The 17373-nt window shown below is 35.2% G+C and overlaps 1 protein-coding gene across 2 annotated transcripts; it reads left to right on the top strand.

Annotated features, from left to right (window-relative positions):
• Positions 1–2451: 2451 nt before the first annotated feature.
• CDK1 (cyclin dependent kinase 1) lies at positions 2452–17072 on the top strand. Of its 2 annotated transcripts, XM_069460650.1 has the most exons (7): positions 2452–2488; positions 7317–7473; positions 8287–8410; positions 10763–10933; positions 14447–14610; positions 14736–14877; positions 16974–17072. In XM_069460650.1, exons 1-7 carry the CDS (start codon positions 2452–2454, stop codon positions 17070–17072), a joined length of 894 nt encoding a protein of 297 aa, XP_069316751.1. The 2 variants fall into 2 exon arrangements, with proteins under 2 accessions (XP_069316751.1, XP_069316752.1); XM_069460651.1 differs by lacking the exon at positions 10763–10933.
• The last annotated feature ends 301 nt before the right edge of the window (positions 17073–17373 follow it).

Raw genomic sequence — 17373 nt, 5'->3', positions numbered from 1 at the left:
GAAGGAGAGCGCTTGCGCTCAGATTCAGTTGGCGCCCGCCCGCCTGCTTTTTCTCCAGCCGCCGTTTCCTCTCTCTTTCGCGCTCTAGCCACCCGGGATGCCCTGCCCAAGCGTAGCTGGGCTCTGATTGGCTCCTTTGAAAGTCTACGGGCTGCCTGATTGGTGGACCCGGGACCCTTTAGCGCGGTGAGTTTGAAACTGCTCGCACTTAGCTTCTAAGCTGGCTCTTGGAAGTTGAGAAAGGAGCGACGGTGACGTGGTAGTTGCCACTGCGGCCGCCGCGGGATAATAAGCCGGGTAAAGTTGCTGGGGTCAGCGTCATGCTTGTGGGCCGGCCCGGGGGCCTCGGAGGGCGAGTATTGAGGAACGGGGTGATCTTAAGAGGCCGGGCTGGGGAGCAGGGGGTCTGCATGGGGCAAGGCCGGGCTGGGGAGCAGGGGTCTGCGTGGGGCAAGGCCAGGATTCTCGAGGATGGCTGGCCCTTTCCCTGGGCCCGGGTTCCGGGCCTGTGAGCATGGCCGGGCCCAGCTTTAGAGGGAGGCTCGCGGGGGAGTCCAGGAGTTGTTGAGGCTGCCCTGGCCTCGGAGTTGCAGTCTGGGGTGGAAGGACAGCGGTTCTCTGGAAGAGGCGCCGACCCAGCTAAGGAGGCTTTTGGGTCGTGGTTGAAGCAACATCCCCGCGTTGGTTCGAGCAAGCTGAGCGCCTGCTGCGCACCAGGCTCGGTCCTAGGCCCGCCCCCGGCGTGCTCAGCGTTCCGGCTCCTGGGGTGGAAAACACGACCGCGTTGGGGCCAGGTACCGACGCCAGCCCCTAAAGCCAGGCCGCCTGGAGAAACCCATCAGAAAGCCGTGGGCTTTCTCGGGCTTGCCTCTGTGCCCACAGCCCTTGCCCACTCGGAGCTTTTAAGAACACTTAGCCAAGACACAGAGCCAGAGGGAACATGGGTGTTTTTGTTTTTTACTTGTTGGTTGTTCTATACTATGGAATTGTCAAAAAGTGAAAAGCTAGGAAATGCCGAGAGATGGAAACGTGTGGTTTAATATCCTTTAGTCATTTTTAACCTAATACTAACGTTGCTAGTGTGCATGTCTTGTGTCCTCTTAAAGACCTGGAGGTCTCTGTGGGTGGAGAGGTGAAGCTATAGGTATTTTCCATCCTGCACCTTGTCGTACAGAGCCCCGGAGACATTCAAAAGGCATCCTTTATTTAAAATTGTTAGAACTGGAAAATAGTGGGAGGGTAATTGAACCCAACTTTGAAATTGAGCTAAATTTTAGCTACTGTTCGAAGTGAGCTCAAGAATTTATTGTGCTTTAGGTATATTAAATCTGGTTATTGAGGAAAAAGATAAGTGTCTTAATTGTCTCCTGCCATTTTGTAAAGCTATAAATTCTTAAGATTGACACCACACATGACAAGTGTAGTGCAATTTTGTTCATTAAAAAATTATTAGTCTCCACTTCTTTTTGGATTTTTTTTCTTTTTTTTTTTTGAGGAGGAATGTGAGAGAGAGAACTTCTTAAGGGTCAGTTATTCAGGTGACCTTTATAATGATTTTGTTATCAGTGATAGGTGTGTTAGAAAAATAAAGGTAATTATGAGTGGGCTTCTGAAGTTATGTTGGCAAATTTACCATCTGAGGAAGTCTTGAATGTCTGGTTGTCAGCACTTTTTCACTCTATACTTGATTCAAATATATAGTTTTTTAATTGGTTCTTGACATTGGGTAGGGTATAATTAGAATTTGATCTGTGGATTTGGACTTCTTCTTTTCTTCTAGGGTGCCTAGTGATAATTCCTACTCTTGCAAAACGTACCTTGAAAGTCTTGAGCATGTTTGTTTATATGACTGCAAAAAAGAGAAAGATTAAAACTCACTTGAGCAACTGTAAACACTTTGTTTTTGCAGCTTTAAACAAAATCTTTCTAATGGGTAAATCTAATGTGTGAACACTCTGATCACATTTTAGTTCTGTACTCCTGTCTTTAAAAAAGTGTTTTGAATCATCTTAAATATCATAAAGCAGTACAAATTCAATCAAATAACATTATTTGTTGAAATATTTGGGTCTTAGTTTGTCACACGCTGCTACTACTTAAAAGTGTTACATTAAAAATGTAATTTTGGTTTTTGTTTTGGAAGAATAGAGAAGTTGATGTCTGAATTTGAGGGTTAATTTGATTGAAGGAAGCTAAATACTGGTATAGAATGAACAAATGTTTCCAATGTTTTAGGAGCAAGGAAGGGTGGTAAAGTCTTATTGCAGGAGTCCTTACCCTTGTAAATATAGTTTTAATAACTAATATTTATGGAATACTTAACACTGCAGTAAGCACTGGACAACACTTTACAGATCTCATTAAGACTTAAAACTGCCCTTTTAGTTAGTGCCATGTAATCAAATCAGTTTTTCCCCTCATTTTAGGATCTGCCATACCTATTGATTAACTATGGAAGATTATACCAAAATAGAGAAAATTGGAGAAGGTGAGTGGTTTTAATAATATGTTTATATAATGATTTCATAATGCTATAACTTTTATGACATGAACACATGTAAATACTTATTAAAATTCAACTTTTAAGGTATATTGTACTAATGTGCATTATGTTTTTTTACAGAATAAATTAAACACAAATTGTTCACATTTCAAGAGAATTGAAACTGTAATATATTTTTAGTCTCATAATTATTTTTAGGATGGTAAATATTTTTATCTGAACTTTATAGAGAAGATACCATAATTGACTGTTAAACTAATTTAACTTAAATTTCTGTTTGGTTACCATAGGTATAAATGACCTGTCATGTGTACATGTAAGCTATTCTAAAACTATTTTTGTATATAGTCATTCATTTCCTTTCTGTAGGACTTCAAGGAATATTTAGATCTATGTGGCATAAATTGAGGGGTAAAAATATCCTTTTGCCTGTTCATTGTTTCTTTTCCCCCATCAGGACATCCAAGTTTCTAAGTGGAAGTTTTGGCATTCTCAATTCTCTAGAAACCAATGCTAAAACTTACACAAAATAATTTGCTAATAGAGTCCAGTTTATGTAGGTTCTACTTGAAGAACATTTCCCTCTGTATTTTTAGTATACTCAAAGGCCCTACTTGACAAAGAACATTAAAAAACAAGGTGGAGAATACTGGAAGGATTTAGTACGATAGGAATAACAAGTTAGTGTGGTTGGGTTTGGAGGCATGTTCTTTTTTTTTTTTTTGTAAATAAATTTCAATTAAATACCTTAGTATGCCCATTTTACTAAGCTAATTTTGCTGCTGAATTAAAAATAAGTTTGATTAGCATGTCTAATGCTTTGTGTAGTATGTGTTTCTTAAATCTCTAGAGAATTTAGTGAGTCTTGGTTTTAGTTTGGAGTAAAAGGAGGCATTCTTAAAATATAAATGTATTTTTCTTTAAAACTTTAGAACTCCAAACAGGAGACTTAAAGATTTGACTCCTGAGAAAGGTATTTAATTGCTACTAAAATAGCAGTTAGAAGCAGTTAGAAGTATAATTTTAAATTTATTTTTTTATAAGTATATAGGGGAGTCATAAGACCCCGTTCTTCATTTCTAACAGTGTGACAGTGGTAAACCTTTTATCTGGATCTGAGACAGTGTATGGAAAATATTTGAGTGTTTAATTCAGAAAACCCATTGTCTCCATAACTATCTCTTTACATGATAGCCCTCTTGCCAGCCTCATGTAATGCCGTTAAACTCTAATTTGGATTTCTTTGATATCCTCACATATGCCCTGCTATTTGGCTTATGGCAATGCTGTTCTTTCTACCTGGAAACCACCCTTCTCTACAGCTTCGCTTTTCATCTCACTAGTCCAAGACCATTTTGTAGTCCCTTTGCTTCATCCTTAATATCCTTTTTAATTTCTATGCAGTAAGCTCTGTGAGGCTGGGTGGTTGTCTTGTTTACAACTATTTGCCCACTGCCTGGCAATAGTGCCCAGGCCACAGGTGATACTCAAATATTCCATAATAATACCTGTATTCCTTATGTGATTTTCCTGAACTCTATTGTTTCCTCTCTTTCTGGCTTATATTGTCTTGGCTACTCCAGTGCCTGGTTGTTTTGGATTATGTGCTGGATACTGTTTTTGAAAAATTAACCTGTGGAAATAATTTGAGGCCTAGATGACATTTTCCACACAGAATTTTCTTTTATTTCTGTCAGGTATCTGATCAAAGTCTAGTATTAAAATACTAATTTGAAAGTTTTATGTTTTTTCCTCAACTTTTTATTTTAAACATTTTCAAAACTACAGATAAGTTGAAAGATTTATACAATGAACGGATAATACTTTTACCAAGTTGTTAGTGTTTTGTCATATTTACCTTATTATCTGTGTATTAGCATTTTGTCTGTCTGTCTGTCTGTCTTTCTTTCTTTCTTTTTTTTTTTTTTTTTTTGTTGAGGCAGAGTCTTGCTCTCTTGCTGTGTCGCCCTGAGTAGAGTAGCAGTGGTGACATCATAGCTCACTGCAACCTCCAACTCCTGGGCTCAAGCAATCCTCCTGCCTCAGCCTCCCAAGTAGTTGTGACTACAGGTGTGCACCATGACGCCTGTCTCATTTTTCTATTTTTTTGTAGAGGCTTGCTCTTGCTCAGGCTGGTCTTGAGCTCCTAAGCTCAAACAATCCTCCTGCCTTGGCCTCCCAGAGTGATTAGGATTAAAGGTGTGAGCCACTGTACCCCGTCTATTTTTCTTTTTTTTTTTCAAATTTACACATTTTAATTGTACATATATTTATGGGGTACAATTTGATGTTTCAATGCATGTGTATGTTGTATGATGATTAAATCAGGGTAGTTAGCATATCTATCACCTCATGCCTTAATCATTTTTTAGTGGTGAGAACACTCAATTGGTTTTATTTTAATCCATTTGAAATAAGTTCTAGAAATGAACTTTACCCCTAAATACTTCTTTCTGCATGTATATTCGGAAGATCCACCCAGTCACGCCTTTCATTTGGCAGTTAATGCCTCCATTGTTTCTAATCTAGAAAAATCCCTGCATTTTCTCCCTCTTGACATTTGAGTTTTTTGACAGTCTAAATCATTTCTTAAATACATGCATACTTATTTCAAATATTACAAAGTTGTCTGTTTTCATCCAAATTATAAAAAATCTTAGTGTTGTCATACTAGTCTTTGAACTCCTTCCTGCCTCAAGAAAATGTCTTTTTGGTTCATAAAGAGTAGTTATGTCCATGATGATGGAGCCTTTACCTTGCATTTAGTGGGCAGTCTATCAATATTTGTTGAATAAAAGTTTTCTGCTTCAAGGCCTACATAACCTGACCATGTCCAACATTATTTGTTCCTTTGTTTTGTGGGATAAAGTCTTCCGTTAGTTTTAGACAGATCGCCTTCCAGGCTTTTCTATGTTGTGCTTGCTTTTACTTCTATAATACCATTAAGCTAAAATTTTTCTTTTGCCTCCTTAGTTATTTAGTAATCTCCTTAAAATATTTCTATATTTAGACTGCTTAGGTCATTTCAGAGCACATACCATATTTTTCATAAGTAATTTTTGGTGATTAACCAGTAGAATGATTCTACTTTGTTTAACTAAATGTTGAGTGTTGGCCATTAATTAATCAATTGTTATAAGTTAATTCTGAAAATTATTTACTACTGGATGAGATTGTACACTTGAGGGAGAGGAAAGAATATTAGAAAAAAATTGTTCTGAATTTTTGGTCAAATAGCATTAATTGCTATTTGACCATACTATGCAAGTAAGTAATCTTCCTGAGACTGCTTTAACAGTGTGCCAGATGAGTGTGCTATTGGTGTACCTACTTTTTGTATTGAATGCAAGAATAATTTATAACCCAAAAAAATGTACAGATTGTAAGTGTACAGAAGGCTACCTACTTTTAAGGATGGCTGTGAGGATCAAATATAATCAATTCTCTTTTAATCTGGAATAGTTCTGGTTATTTAAAAGTCACATTTAATCCAAAATTAATTCAAAGTAGAATAAAGTAGTTTTTATGTCAAAGTATATTTTTAGAATGACACCAGTATGTAGGAAGACATAGATTTGTGTAGAATTTCTTTAAAAACAAAACAAACACATGAGAGCTGGGTGTGCTGGCCGAGGTCTGTAGTCCCAGCTACTCTTGAGGCTGAGGCAGGAGGATCTCTTGAGCCCAGAAGTTCAAGGCTGCAGTGAGCTATGATGATGCCACTACACTCCAGCCTGAGTGATAAAGCAAGACTTCATCTCAAATAAAACAAAAAACCCCATAAGTTAGAACAAACTTTATATAACTTCAGTTTATCACTGACCAAACTGCTTAATATTATAACTAAGCACTTAATAATGTGTTAGTGGTTCTTGGCCTTTTTTGAAATATGCTACCTTTGGAGAAACTCATAAAAACCATAAAATAGACCTTCTTCCTAGAAAAATGCATTGTAATCAATTTTGAAGTTAAACCTGTCATCGAAAGCAAAAGCTATTCAACAAAATTTTATGTATAGTTAAGGGGTTCAGGACTTTCCTAAACTCCAACCCGAGTTTAAAAAGTACTTATCTAGGGAATTGAGTGCTGTATGTGTATGATGTTGGCTAACTAGTTTTCTCTCTTATTGCCATTTCTACTTCCTGTATCCACCTCTCCCAACCCCGCTATCCCTTATGTTGACACCGTTCATTATCTGAAGCCCATATATCAGTGTTTTCATCAACTTCTGAATAGGTATGAGGCTTTCCTAGTATGTAGTAGATAATGTGATCTTTATTAGGTTTAATATTTAATAAAAACACATGACCTTTTTTAAATCTCCATTCCCTTCATGGATAAGGATTGTTGCATATGTATTTTGAGATACATATGAAATGTTTTGAAAAGCATAGAGCACTTTGCAGAATTTTCTGAAAGTCTCAAGGTGACTCTTCAGTAGTATTTCCTGAGCCCAAATCTTTACACTGTATTTTATGCCTGTTTTATTGTTGGGTAGGATATTTGGCAGGAGGTAAATTTCAATTTGCAAGAGACCCATTTACTTCTCTAAAATGTGCTGGAACATTAATGGTAATTTAAATGTATGGGAAACTTGTGATGACTCCATGAATTTTATTTCTAAACCATATACATGATAGGTTGTAGTTACTCTCCATTTCTTTTTGGAAGCAATGAGAGTATAATTAGGAGTAAGATACTTCCATTTGGCCACAGCAGACATTTCTATCATGCGACACCTTAGGGGATTCAATCACTAAAAAAGTCTTAGTTTATGGGGTGTGTTACCTAGCAGATATTTACTTTGTTTCAGGTACCTATGGAGTTGTGTATAAGGGTAGACACAAAACTACAGGCCAAGTGGTAGCCATGAAGAAAATCAGACTAGAAAGTGAAGAGGAAGGGGTTCCTAGTACTGCAATTCGGGAAATTTCTCTATTAAAAGAACTTCGTCATCCAAATATAGTCAGGTATGGTATAATATCTGAATTTAAACCATTTTCTGCATAGTATTTCAAATGTGAATTTCAATGGGGAAAATTTTACATTTGCTTAGTTTTTGGTCTGACCTTGCTGAGTTGAACATAGCCCTACTATGTTTGTAAATGAGAATGCTGGGCATAGGTGTAAGAGAATAGGCTATTAAAGCAGCAACAGTTAGAGGAGCTTGGTGAGTAGACTTGGGGCTGGAAAAGCAAGGTAAGAGGCCATGGGAGGAAAGGACGCCCTTTCCATAGAGCTTTGTCAACTCTCCCCCTCTGAGAGCTCTAGTCTCTATTGACTCCTTAATGAGAGGCCTAGGACAGGTAGCTCGGTTAGATGAAAAAGAAAGAAAGAATTGTTTTTTCCTGAAATATTTGGATTGGGTGTTTTGGGGGAGAATTGTCTTCCTAACAGTCAAAGTTAGAATTTAATTGTATTTTGCTGGCTCTGGAGATAGGGAGTAGCTCTGAAGGTGAGGTACTACTTTAAACTTATTTGTGTAATTTACTTCAATGAAAAGACAAAGTCTGAGCAATTAGTAGCTAACCTAGATAGTTCTTTTGGAATACAGACTGTTTATAAGTTAGCACCTCCTTATGAGACTTAATTTTAAATTGCTGCCCTGAGATTCCTTCCTAAAATTTTAGTTTTTTATTAAGGTGTTCTCTATTAGGGAAGCTACCATCTCTTTCCCCAGTTTTTATTATAGCCACTGAAATTTGTGGAAGTAGTTTTATTTTGTGAAAGAGAGGGGTCAAAAATGTTTGCTAGATTTTTCATAAAATTATTTTATTTTTCAGTCTTCAAGATGTGCTTATGCAGGATTCGAGGTTATATCTCATCTTTGAATTTCTTTCCATGGACCTCAAGAAATATTTGGATTCCATCCCTCCTGGTCAGTTCATGGATTCTTCACTTGTTAAGGTAAGAAGCTTACCTAATTTTATGAATACTTAAGCACTGAATGTAAAGGGTCTATATAGAAGTCTCTGTGTTTTGTGGGATTATGCTTGGAAAAAGTGTTAGAAAGTAAAATGAGGAAGAATTTCATATTCCTCCCTCACAGTCTACACAGGTTAGAGTTACCTATTTTATTACCAGATAATGCTTCTAGTAAGTGAAAAATAGTGCCTGAGATAACAGCACTGATGAGTATGGTATTTTATTGTTGGAAACTAGAGTACTCCAGTCTTTCTCTGGCTGTCAAATATGTGTAAAACAGAGTAACAAAAGCCTGGGGCAGGGTGGTGGTAACAGGTCGTTTAATTTTATCTTGGTTTTGAATATGCTTTGGTTAATTTATTGTAGACATTTATTACATTTCAGTTAAATTATAAACATATAGTTTTTTTTTGAAAGTACCGAAGTATATAAAAGTGTCTTATTCTTACACCAACTCTACCAAACCACTCCTGAGGTAGCCATTGTTTTATTCATAATCTTGCAGACACTTGTACGTCCACTTTGTATGTGTATAAATGTATTTTACAGAAATGGGATAATTTATGTATGCACATATATACATACATCTTTTCCTTTTGCATAAAACATCGGACACAGATCTACCTATGTCTGTTTGCATTTTTGATATAATTATTTAAACCAGTTCCATACTGATGGACACTTAAGTTATTTTCCAGCTTAAGTCATTGTTGGTCTTAGGAACAATGCTGTGGTGAATATCCTCTTTGTATGCAACTTTACAGGATAAATTTTAGAACTAGAAAGATGAGTTGAAGATGCTTATTAATATTTAAGGTCTCTATAGATACTGCCAGTTGCCCTCTAAAAAATTGTAGCAATTTATTCTTAAACATCCATGGTATGTAAGAGTTTTCTTACATTATTGCCAAACCTTGGTTTTATCAATTTTTAAGTAATTTATCTATTATGTGAAAAAGGCATATTAGTTAGCATTATTTTAATTTTGTATTTCATGACATTTAACATTTTTAATGTGTAGCCATCTACAAACAGTCTGTATATTCTCCACTGACTTTTCTATATTGAAATTGTCTTTAATAATCTTAATATGACTGTTGAACTTTCTGTTTTTATGTCTTGCTTAAGTCTTCCTTACTGAAAGGTCATATATGATCTTCCATGACAATATATGACGATATTTTTCTGGTCATTTCAGTAGATATTTTTTCCCTCCACACATACTTTTTTGTCTTCAATTTTGGATGGATCAAGATTTATTTTGGTTTAAAAACTGGGGTGCAGATCCAAATATTAAAAAAAAAAAACACCTTTTTTTCCAAATGGCCAGCCAGGTCTGATTTTATGTACAGACAGTCCCTGGCTTATGGTTCGACTTAAAGTTTTTCAACTATAGTATGGTGCAAAAGTGATCAGTATTCAATAGAAACCATACTTGGAGTATCTGTACAACCATTCTGTTTTTTCAGTATGGTATTTAGTAAATTACATAAGGTATTCAACACTTTATTATGAAAAGGCCTTGCGTTAGATGATTTTGCCCAACTGTAGGCCAATATAAGTGTTTTGAGCATGTGTAAGGTGGGCTAGGCTAAGCTATGATGCTTGGTAGGTTGCATTAAATGCATTTTTGACTTATGATATTTTTAACTTACAATCATCGGTTTATCGAGATATAACCCCATCATAACTTGAGGAGCATCTGTATTATTTTCCAATTTTAAACTTTGTCAGTATTTTCTTATATGTACTTTACATTTTTATAATATCCATGTTACTTCAAATGTCAATTACATTGCCTTTGGCAAAAAGTGTCTTGTAAAGCACTTATCTCTGAACTATTAAGCAGCATTTAATTGTAGCCATTTAAATATATAATCATAATGTCTTTGCCATTTCTTTTGGAATCAGACCAGGTTTTCCAATGAGGAAATAAATGTGTAAAGTTGAAAGATAGAAAAGACCAACCTTATTCAAGATAGACATAGAGTTGGTATAAGTATATGGAAGAAAATTCAAGAAACTTTTATATAGAAAACTAACTTGTAACTTAAGGATGAGGGACTAAAACTAAGTCAAAGAAGACTAACTGAGTTAACATGGACATAGATATGTCCATAAGGTGAATATCTTTTTCTTATTTATACAAATATGACATTGTATGCAAATGGGCTTCCCACCCACAAATGTTTGTTATAAAATGGCCTGAAAGCTTTGGTAGTCAAATTATTTCTCTATATCATAATTTCTTATATCTTTGAAACAAGCTAATATTATAGAAAATCATATGTATGTGATATGGTTAAGTTTCTAACTTATATTTCCTTTTTCCAGAGTTACTTATACCAAATTCTACAGGGGATTGTGTTTTGTCACTCTAGAAGAGTTCTTCACAGAGACTTAAAACCTCAAAATCTATTGATTGATGACAAAGGAACAATTAAACTGGCTGATTTTGGCCTTGCCAGAGCTTTTGGAATCCCTATTAGAGTATATACACATGAGGCAAGTAGAATAGTGTTTTTTGGTGCTTTTGAATGTGTGCGATTGCTGAATTATTTTCTGTATTTGTTAAGTGACAAAAGAAATAAATAATATTTCTACTTTGTACCAGTATCAATTTATTGCCTTTCAGCTCCAGATTCACCCTTCATTGTATGCTATGTGAAAGGAACTAAATCCTTTAAGTATTTTTTCTTTGCCAGCTGCTATGAAGCTAAGATCAGTAGAGCGTATTGGAGAGGCATTGCAGGAGGAAGGGGCTTTCCTTGCTGTAGTCACCCCCCCCCAAAATATTAAGCGAGGACAAATGTTTTTGTTACATGAATAGCTTTTATAATGCTTGAGTCAGGGCTATTAGTGTGCGCATCACCTGTATAGTGTACATTATACCTGTTAGGTAGGTTTTTATACTTCCTCTACACCCCCATTCTGATTTCTGATGACTTTTACTTCTCTCTGTGCCCGTGTGTGCCCATTAATTAGTTCCAAATTATTAGAGAGTACATGTTGTGTTTGTTTTTCCATTCCTGAGATACTTCATTCTTGCTATAGTTTTTAATATTCTCCTTATTTCTTACTAGTCAATCTCATCCCATTCCCTGTTAATAGTTTAATTCTTTATATTAAATTCTCCCCATTGAAATCAATCACCATGTGGTTTCTGTCTCCTAATTGGACCCTCCCTGAGATATACTGAGATTGATTAAAAGACAGATTTTGTTGCTTAAGGAATACAATTTCTGATACATTTAGAAACTACTAAATATAATTGTTTTATTGATGTTGTATTGCTGGCTTGGCATTTTTGGTGTTTCTGGAAGGAAAGGGAACATTGTAAAGGATTATTGAAAAACCATGCTGTGGAGTTGCCAACCTTGAGCCCAAAGACTGTCTCCAGATCAAAACTTACAACAGTGCTCATCTGGTTAGAGGTCTTGACTTCTTGTTGTCCCTTTTATTATTTTTCCCATGGCTGTACAAATAAATTAAGATTAATTGGTTCTCCTTGGTTTAAATGCTATTGACCTCATTAGCTTTGGTTAAGGGTGATATTTTTATCATTATGATAGATTAAATATACTAAAATGGTTGGTTAGTTCTAGACCACCATTAAACTTATTTGACTTATTCATGTTTCTTTTTTCTTTAATTTTAAAAATTGTTTTTAGTTGACATATAATTACATATTTATGGGATACAGTGTGATATTTGGATACATGCATACAATGAGTAATGATTAAATCAGTAATTAGCATATCGATCACCTCAAACATTCATTATTTCTTTGTACTGAAAACATTCAAAATTCTCTATTCTGGTTATTTGAAAATACACAATAAATTATTGTTAACTATAATAACCTTTACAGTACGATGAAACACTAGAACTTATTCCTCCATTAACCAACCTCTCCTTCTTATCTTACCCTTCCCAACCTCTAGTAATCATCTTACTTTTTTAGTTCCCACGTATGAGAGAAAACATGTGGTATTTATCTTTTGGTGCTTAGCTTGTGTCACTTAACATAATGCCCTCCAGGGTCATCCATGTTGTTGAGAATGACATGATTTCATTCTTTATAGCTGAATAGTATTCCACTGTGTGTGTGTGTATGTGTGTGTGTGTATATATGTATACACCACATTTTATTTATCCATTGATTCCATATCTTGGCTATTTTGAGTAGTGCTGCAATAAACAAGGGCTTGCAGATCTTTCTGACATAATGATTTTTTTTTTTTTCTTTTGCATATGTACCCTGCAGTGGAATTGCTAGATCATGTGGTAGTTCTGCTTTTAGTTTTTTGAGGAACTTCCATACAGTTTTCCATAGTGGCTATACTAACTTACATTCCCACCAACAGTGTATAAGAGTTGACCTTTCTCCACATCCTTGCCAGCATTTATTATTTTTTGTCTTTTGGTGATAACCATTCCTAACTGGGATGTGATATCTCATTGTGGTTTTGATTTGCATTTCCCTGATGATTAGTAATGTTGAGCACTTTTTCCATATGCTTTTCTGGCATTTGTGTGTCTTCATTTGAGAAATGTCTGTTCAGATCATTTGCCCATTTTTTAATTGGATTATTTAGGGTTGTTTTTTTCTTTTTGCTGCAGAGCTAAGTTCCCTGTGTATTCTGGATGTTAATTCCTCGTCAGATGAATAGTTTGCAAATATTTTCTCCCATTCTGCAGGTGTCTCCTCTGTTGTTTCCTTTGCGGTGCAGAAACTTTTTAGCTTGATATAATCCCATTTGTCTACTTTTTGCTTTTGTTGCTTGAGGTTTTGAGGTCTTAACCATAAATTTTTTGCCTGGATCAATATCCTGAAGTGTTTTCCCTGTGTTTTCTTCTAGCAGTTTCATAGTTTCAGGTCATTACATTTAAGACTTTAATCCATTTTGAGTTGATTTTTGTATATGGTGTGAAAATAGGGATCTAGTTTTATTTTTCTACATATGCATATCCAGTTTTCCCAGCACATTTTTTGAAGAGATTGGCCTTTCCCCAATGTATGTTTTTGGCATCTTTGTCAAAAATCACTTGATTGTAAGGACATGGATTTATTTATTTCTGAGTTTTCTGTTCTGTTCCATTGGTCTATGTGTCTGTTTTTGTGCTAGTACTATGCTGTTTTGATTACTATAGCTTTGTAGTATATTTTGAAGTCAGATACGTTGATGACTCAAGCTTTGTTCTTTTTGTTCAGGATTGCTTTAGTTGGCTATTCGTTTTAGAAATGTTAATTCTTCCAGTTCATGAAGATGGGGTCTTTTTTCTTTTTTTTTATCCTCTTCAATTTCTTTCATCAATGTTTTATAGTTTTCATTGTAGAGATTACACATCTTCATTAAATTTATTCCTGGGTATTTTTTTTGTAGCTATCATAAATGCGATTGCTTTCTTGATTCCTTTTTCAGCTAGTTATTAGTGTCTAGAAACACTACTGATTTTTATATGTTGATTTTGATTTTGTATCCTGCAACTTTGTTGAAATAGTTTACCAGTTTTAAGGGGTTTTTTTGTTGCAGTCTTTGGGCTTTTCCATATGAGATCATCTCTGCACATAGGGACAGTTTGACTTATCATATCCAATTTGAATGCCCTTTATTTCTTTCTCATGTTTCTTATTCATGTTATAAGTCATTTACTGTTTTAGCATGTAAACAATACCTGCACTTTGTACAGTGTCATCCCAAATCTATTATCAGTGTTTTTGGTTTTTTTGCCAGGGGAGATAAGGCTCTGTTTAACTCTTTTGATCCCCTCACTTTAGTGATTTGAAAAGCAAGAAAAGATTTATTTATACTTTTATCTGTTTTTTTCTTCTGATGAATAGAACTTAGAAATGAACTTAGAAATTCATCTTTAATTTTGTGTATTTAATTGACTAAAATAGTATTGTCAGTGGCAATCACAGCCTTCTAAAGGACAGCCCTAATATATAAATGTTTAAGTTTAGGTAACTTAATGCACCACATTTATTCAATGTAAAAATTTGCTTTATAATAGGTAGTAACACTCTGGTACAGATCCCCAGAAGTATTGCTGGGGTCAGCTCGTTACTCAACTCCAGTTGACATTTGGAGTATAGGCACCATATTTGCAGAATTAGCAACCAAGAAACCACTTTTCCATGGGGATTCAGAAATTGATCAACTCTTCAGGATTTTCAGGTATTTTTGTTTTATACCTAAGCTGTTAAAAACTTTTAAGTTAAATAATAAAGATAACATATATGTAACAATGAGATTATATTTATGCTTTAACTGATAATTTTTTGTTTTCCTATGGTTTTTAGAGCTTTGGGCACTCCCAATAATGAAGTGTGGCCAGACGTGGAATCTTTACAGGACTATAAGAATACATTTCCCAAGTGGAAACCAGGGAGCCTAGCATCCCATGTCAAAAACCTGGATGAAAATGGCTTAGATTTGCTCTCGGTAAGGTGTGGGAAATAGGAAGGAAACCAACATTTATTGAGCTAGATGTCTGTTACGTCTATTGTATTACTAGCTCCCATTTAGATATCAAGAAACACTAGTAGTTCTGACAAGAGGATTTAGCATTAGTATTTTTTAGGGTTTTGTTTGTTTTACCGGTAGGTATGAGCACTGAAGGAGAGGCCAGAGTGGGTACACCTTTTTGTTGTTTGTAAGTTGCTGAAATATAGCGGCCTAGAGGCCTTTCTAACTTTTTTGTCTCTATTGATTTATCCTAAACATACATATTTTCCTTATTGCTTGATATTTTTTTTTTTTTTTTTTTGTTGAGACAGAGTCTCACTTTGTTGCCCAGGCTAGAGTGAGTGCCGTGGCGTCAGCTTAGCTCACAGCAACCTCAGACTCCTCGGCTTAAGCGATCCTACTGCCTCAGCCTCCCGAGTAGCTGGGACTACAGGCATGCGCCACTATGCCCGGCTAATTTTTTCTATATAGATTTTTAGTTGTCCATATAATGTCTTTCTATTTTTAGTAGAGACGGGGTCTCGCTCAGGCTGGTCTCGAACTCCTGACCTTGAGCGATCCACCCGCCTCGGCCTCCCAGAGTGCTAGGATTACAGGTGTGAGCCACCACGCCCGGCCAGCTTGATATTTTTAATTATTAAAGCTATTTGCTTCATGAACTCTATTTCTCCCTTTGTGCCTAATTTCTCCATCAGCAAGGTTAGAGGGACTAATTTAGTTAAAAATCTTTACCCTATATTATATTGCTATTCCCAACTAACACTCGTTTTCCGTATAAATAAGACAAAAAATAAAAACTGTTAGGGTAAAAACGAAATTGTCCTGGGCTTGCTTCAAGAAGCTTGTTTTAGAATAGTATTTAAATTTTGAGATTTTAGGAGGAACAAATTTTTATAAATTCCAGCAAATAAAGTTTTGTTAGGTGTAAACAAAAATCTATTGCTATATCATCAAATACATATTTTGATTGGTCTTTGGGCTTCTTTTACAATTAAGAAATCATTATGCCACCAAATTAAGCTCAGATTTCCCAAATATCAGATTCTTCAGTCTAGCCACAATTGACATCTTGGACTGCATAATTCTTTGTTGCTGGCACTGCCCTGTGCATTGTAGCATGCTTAGAAGCATCTTTGTTCTCTACCCTCTAGATCCCAGTAGCACACTTTCCCCAGTTATGACAACAGGAAATGTCTTGCTAAAAGTCCCCTGAGGCACAAAATCTGCCCCAGTTGAGAACCATTACTGCAAATCATAAATTAGACTTGGTTTCAAATTTGAGCTTTACTGTACCATAGCTCTATAAGCTTGGGCAAGTTCCCTTGACAAAGCCTCAATGTCTTCATTTGTAAAATGGGACTAATATCTACCTTTTATTGTGAGGATTAAATAGCATGATTTATGCAAAGCACTTCATACAGTGCTGAGTACATGAGTGTTCAAATGTAACTAATAGTAAAAATAACTCTAATCTTCTGCTTGTTGATTTGGTTTTCTTTAAGCTTAATATTTCTTTAAGATCAAGTACTAAGCTTTATCTAGCTTTTTCTAATGATATATAAATTAACTTTAACATTAATACTAAGTTGTCTGAACATAATTCATTTAGTGACTCATTTTTATATGTTTATAACACATTGTGCTGTGGGTTTTTTTTTTTTTTTCACTTGAAACTTGTTGGGTGCTATATCAGAAACCACTGTAGCTAATTGCCACCATTTCAAGAATGTTGTAAATAACTCAGATGGCCATTTAATTCTCAAGGTAAATGGAATTAACTAGGCATCTTTCCTAAATTTATGTCTTGATTTTAAAGCTATCTCTGAATGCTTGTGTCTTAACATTTTAACAAAAGTTTACTGAGGTATCTATGATTTATGGAGATTATTCTAGAGCTAGAGGTGAAATGTGGGGGGGTGTTTGGTTTTGTGTTAAGCTAATGGAAATGCTCATTTAGTAGATTTTCACTAAAATTATTAGTTTTGGTTTACTGATAGAAAAGTTAAGGCTTTATGGAGATTTTTAAAAAATGGTTTATTTCCTAAATATCTTTTTTCTTTTTTTCCCCCCAGAAAATGTTAGTCTATGATCCTGCCAAACGAATTTCTGGCAAGATGGCACTGAATCATCCATATTTTAATGATTTGGACAATCAGATTAAGAAGATGTAGCTTTTTGACAAAAAGTTTCTGCATTATATTGAGAACAGATAGCTGTATTTTTTACTGTTAACTCTGTCTGTTTTTGTCTTGTATATTTTTCTTTTCTTTGTTTGTAAAACTTAAGCTGTGCTTCATCTTCTAATTTCAAAAGTATAACTTAAAAATGTAAATATTCTATATGAATTTAAATATAATCTGTATATGTGTGTAGATCTCACTGTGACAACTATTTGTTACTATAATAAAACTATAAATCTAATATTAATGTCAGGAATTGGGAAAAATTTGAGTTAGCTTAAGTCATCTCAAT

Source organism: Eulemur rufifrons, chromosome 28, assembly GCF_041146395.1.
Source record: "Eulemur rufifrons isolate Redbay chromosome 28, OSU_ERuf_1, whole genome shotgun sequence".
Taxonomy (NCBI): Eukaryota; Metazoa; Chordata; class Mammalia; order Primates; family Lemuridae; genus Eulemur; species Eulemur rufifrons.
This window is presented reverse-complemented; position numbering and strand designations above follow the sequence as displayed.